Below are 5000 nucleotides of genomic sequence, written 5' to 3' on the forward strand. Positions count from 1 at the left end.
CACACACACACACACACACACACACACACAGAGCTCTCGAATGCTCTCCACACACACACACACACACACACACACACAGAGCTCTGAATGCTCTCCACACACACACACACACACACACACACAGAGCTCTGAATGCTCTCCACACACACACACACACACAGAGGTCTGAATGCTCTTCAGACATACACACACACACACACAGAGGTCTGAATGCTCTTCAGACATACACACACACACACACACACACACACAGAGCTCTGAATGCTGTTCACACACACACACACACACACAGTTCTGAATGCCCTCCACAGAAACACACACACACACACACACAGCTCTGAATGCTCTTCACAGACATACACACACACACAGCTCTGAATGCTCTTCACAGACAGACACACACACACACACACACACACACACAGAGGTCTGAATGCTCTCCACACACACACAGAGCTCTGAATGCTCTTCACACACACACACAGCTCTGAATGCTCTTCACAGACATACACACACACAGCTCTGAATGCTCTTCAGACACACACACACACACACACACACACACACACACACACACAGAGGTCTGAATGCTCTCCACACACACACAGAGCTCTGAATGCTCTTCACACACACACACACAGAGTTCTGAATGCTCTACACAGATACACACACACACACACACACACAGTTCTGAATGCTCTCCACAGACACACACACACACACACACACACACACAGAGTTCTGAATGCTCTTCACACACACACACACACACACACACAGAGTTCTGAATGATCTTCACACACACAGAGAGTTCTGAATGATCTTCACACACACACACACACACACACACACACACACACAGAGTTCTGAATGATCTTCACACACACACACACACACACACACACACACACACACACACACACACACACAGAGTTCTGAATGATCTTCACACACACCTCTCACTCCCCTCCTCTCTATCCACAGGTTCATCACTGACCCACAGTTCTCTCCCATCCTGCAGAAAGTGGCTGATATGCTCATAGGTGAGTGTGTGTGTGTGTGTGTGTGTGTGTGTGTAAACATTTAATTTGTAACAGCTGCTACTCCGAAAATTGTTCATTGTTTAGATTTTTGTTTTCTGGTGAATTCACAGCATTACTGTAAGAAGAACGAGTAACAGACTTGTGTGTGTGTGTGTGTGTGTGTGTGTGTGTGTGTGTGTGTGTGTGTGTGTGTGTGTGTGTCCGTCCCTCCGTCCCTCAGACATCTACCAGGCGGTGGTGTGTGAGTCCGTGGTGGTGGAGCGTCTGTTCCAGGAGCTGCTGGACTGCGTGTCTCGGGAGGTGGACTACCAGCGCGACCTGATGCAGGTGCTGGGAATGCTGGACACACTCTTCGCCTCCTCCACCCCCTGCTCCAGGGTCATGACCTCTCTCAGCCCTGCCTCCAGGGTCACGACCTCTCTCAGCCCCGCCTCCCTCATGACCGCACCGCTGGCAGAGCCTCAGATGCAGCCTGCGTGATGGCCCATGATCCTCTCTGGCAAGGTCATGTGACCATACTGTGGACTATGAGTGAGAGAGAGAGGCACGGAGAGGGTGACGCCATGGCAACAGCTCAGGCTCCATCTGGCAGAGGAGGATGAAGAAGATGAGGAAGGTGGATGAGTGCCTGTGCCGTCATGTGCTCATGCTGCCCTATATTGGCTAAGATCGTACGTGTGTGTGTGACTGTACATGTGTGTGTGTATGTGTACATGCATACGGTTTTCGTGTGTGTGTGTATGTGTACATGCATATGTTTTTTTGTGTGCGTGTGTGTATGTGGTTAGTTTTTCTAAAAATAAATCAGATCTTTCACATTTCTAGATTTCTTCCTCAAGTCATTTCCTGTTTGTTTGAGTTGTGTGGGCGGTCTGGCCTGGGGGTGTTCTTGAACACAATCGTTTTAAAGAGGACCTACTGTGCTCATTTTCAATGTTCAAATTTTATTTTTGGGGTCTTCTAGAATAGATTCACAAGCTTCAGTGTTCCAAAACATAATTTTTCTCATCTCGTAGGACGTCTCATTCTCAGGAGCCATCACACATTCTGTCTCATATTCGTCTCATTCTCAGGAGCCATCACACATTCTGTCTCATATTCGTCTCATTCTCAGGAGCCGACACACATTCTGTCTCATATTCGTCTCATTTTCAGGAGCCCACACATGTTCTGTCTCATCGTCGTCTCATTTTCAGTAGCCTGTGTCTTCCCCAAAGACCTTCTTCGCCTCAGAGGTTCCTTTGTATCCAGCTGTGACTGTCTTCTCATCCTCTACCTTCAGCAGGTATCTGCGGAGCGTTGACCTATCAATCTGTCTTTCTTTGGACACTTTCCTGATAGATTTCCCTCCCTTGACTTCAGCGGCCGCACTTCTCCTCATCTCCTCCAGGGGCGTGGAGTCACTGTCTGTCTTTCTTCTGTAATGGCGTGGCATGATGGCCGCTGGTTTGCTACATCTAAAATATGAAATATAATGTCAGTTGGTTATTCATTGGTAGGATGCCACACTATTTTAAACACCAAATACTTTTACTTCATGTAGACATGAGGGGGAAAGATGACACACTGACAGTTCATCAACATCATAGAACTTTAAAAAGTGAGATAAATTCTTTCGAGATAAGACTAGACTAGATCACAAGATTACAACCCTAGATTATACCTTATAAAGAAAATAGCTCACCACTTCATCCACATGGTTCCTCCTTTCACAGCACATGAAAATGGAAAAGGCAAACTAAATTTAGGGTCACATGACAAAAAATGTGTATGGTTGCCTAGATACAGCTTGGTGGGTCAATTTACCCAACTCTCCCATGCACGACATCGCGATGAATAGCACGCGGTGTATGATGGGAGAAAAGCGTAAAGGGAACAGCTGGCTTCAAAAGAAAGGAAGAAACATTTTTGTATGTGTGGTCAGGTACCATCTGTACGTTGCTACATTAACCAAGTTAGCATGAAAAATGCCAATAACGATTTCCTAACTGACTGGTGGGGGGTGGGTGGTGGTGGTGGTGGGGGGGGGGGGGGCAGCCAACTTGCTACAAGCATGCCGATTTGTGAATGAGAGAGTTGAACTGTTTTTAGACATATGGCTTGAGGACGTGGCGGATATTAACCAATTCGGTCACTTTACTCGCAGTGAAGTGGACCAATAGAGCCGTGACATTTCACAGGCGAGAAGGCGGGATTTAGCGAGTGCCCTAAATTCCTATTGGCCAGTATGTTACTACAGCACCGGAAGTCGATGGCACAACCAGGGCGGGTGTCCTGTCCGACGAGTAGTCGCGGCTGAAGTGAAATTGTTCTGCAAGGAAACCGGTAAGCACCCTCTAACAGTAATGTGTTTATTTGTGTCAAGTTCAAAATGTACGTGTTTGCCAGTGTTATCATGAAGATATTAGGACCCCTTTTCTTTATCGCGCACATTCGTCTAGCCAAAAGTAGAAAGTAGTGTCATCTCTCATTAACTGATGCTTAGGTTAACTGAAGTTAGAGTCAACGTTATTGCTTCAGTGTTGGGCAGGGTTGCATCATTTTTCTTTAACATTATAACTATATTTAGATACAAATTAAGCAAAGTGAGTTCTTTCAAAGGGGTTGGGACCTCTCGAACTTGACTCACATGAAGTAGGCTACTCGTACTGTCGCCGGTAACTTAGAAAAATAGGCTATGCCAGCCGCAGTCTTCCCTTACCCAAGAACTGCCACTCTGTTACAAAACTTCACGTTGAACTAGAGAGTGGCCAACTGTGTTGCCCCTTTTGATCAGCCAGTTGGTAAAATAGTGTGGCATTGTTTGGGATGTGAATGTGCCAATCGAAAATGGTTTTAACTTTCGTATTAAAACCATGGTGACAACTTGTGAAACACTCGCAGGCTCATCGTCAGTTTGTAGTGTAGTTCTTACTGTTGTGTGACGGAATATAAACATTTGCCACACCTGCTGTGCGTGTATTTCATAGTTCTTCTTGGAAAAGCTGATTAAAATGACTAGAATCACTACTCTGAACTAGATGAGTTTCTCATGCAATTCTATGTATTGCCACAAGGGGACAGAGTTGACCGGTAACTTTTCTGTAGGTGCATCGGATATATTGCTGTGTAGCCCCGTTGAATGGCCATTCAGTCCAGTAGCCAGCACTGCGTGTTCTGTTCCCTTATTTAAGCACTTTGAGCTGCATTGTTTTGTATGAAAGGTATATACAAATAAAGTGTATTATTGGTCCTGTCTCCCTCTGTATTCTTCTCCCAGGCCTTCGAGAGTGTGTTTGCAGGCATGGATCCGCGTGTACTGTTGATGTGTGTGGGAGTGTGTGTGGTGCTGGCCAGTGGGAAGCCTATGGAGAAGAAGGACCGCGTGCATCCAGACGTCCTGAGCAACCTGGAGCACGACGACGCCGAGAGCTTTGACTACGACCATGAAGCGTTCCTCGGACAGGAAGAAGCCAAGACCTTTGACCAGCTAACACCGGAAGAGAGCAAAGAGAGACTGGGGTACACACACACACACACGCACACACGCACAAACACACACACACACACACACACACATATTCACAATATTTATTTGGTAAAAAAAACAGATGTTGTGTACACACACATATTCAAAGTTTCACGGACAGACACATACGCCTGACTGGGAGGAAATTGAGGAGAGACTGAGGACTCGGACTCACACACACACACACACACACACACACACACACACACACCGGTACAACAGTGTAGACTCTGTTAAAAGTAAACTCATTGAGAACATCAGCAATAATGACTCCTCACTCTCTCCCCCCCCCTCACTCTCTCTCCCCCTCTCCCTCCCTCCCTCTCCCCCCCTCACTCTCTCTCTCTCCTCCCTCCCTCTCTCTCCCCTCCCTCACTCTCTCTCTCCTCCCTCTCCCTCCCTCTCTCTCTCTCTCTCTCTCTCTCTCTCCCCCTCCCTCACTCTCTCCC

General features: G+C 47.0%; 2 protein-coding genes across 3 annotated transcripts in view; both read left to right on the plus strand.

Annotated features, from left to right (window-relative positions):
* Positions 1 to 1814, plus strand: part of utp15 (UTP15 small subunit processome component) — an 11135-nt gene extending 9321 nt beyond the window's left edge. Inside the window, exons 12-13 of the mRNA XM_012840043.3 lie at positions 985 to 1043; positions 1264 to 1814. Of these exons, the coding sequence (XP_012695497.1) occupies positions 985 to 1043; positions 1264 to 1523 (319 nt within the window). The 3' untranslated portion in view covers positions 1524 to 1814. The remainder of the gene's footprint in view (positions 1 to 984; positions 1044 to 1263) is intronic.
* A 1445-nt stretch (positions 1815 to 3259) lies between these two features.
* Positions 3260 to 5000, plus strand: part of calub (calumenin b) — a 5680-nt gene continuing 3939 nt past the window's right edge. Inside the window, exons 1-2 of one of the 2 annotated variants that reach the window (XM_031564615.2) lie at positions 3260 to 3368; positions 4303 to 4544. In XM_031564615.2, the coding sequence (XP_031420475.1) occupies positions 4327 to 4544 (218 nt within the window). In that variant the 5' untranslated portion in view covers positions 3260 to 3368; positions 4303 to 4326. The remainder of the gene's footprint in view (positions 3369 to 4302; positions 4545 to 5000) is intronic. The other variant, XM_031564614.2, reaches the window with a different exon arrangement.

The sequence above is a fragment of the Clupea harengus genome, chromosome 3 (assembly GCF_900700415.2).
Source record: "Clupea harengus chromosome 3, Ch_v2.0.2, whole genome shotgun sequence".
In the NCBI taxonomy this organism is placed as follows: domain Eukaryota; kingdom Metazoa; phylum Chordata; class Actinopteri; order Clupeiformes; family Clupeidae; genus Clupea; species Clupea harengus.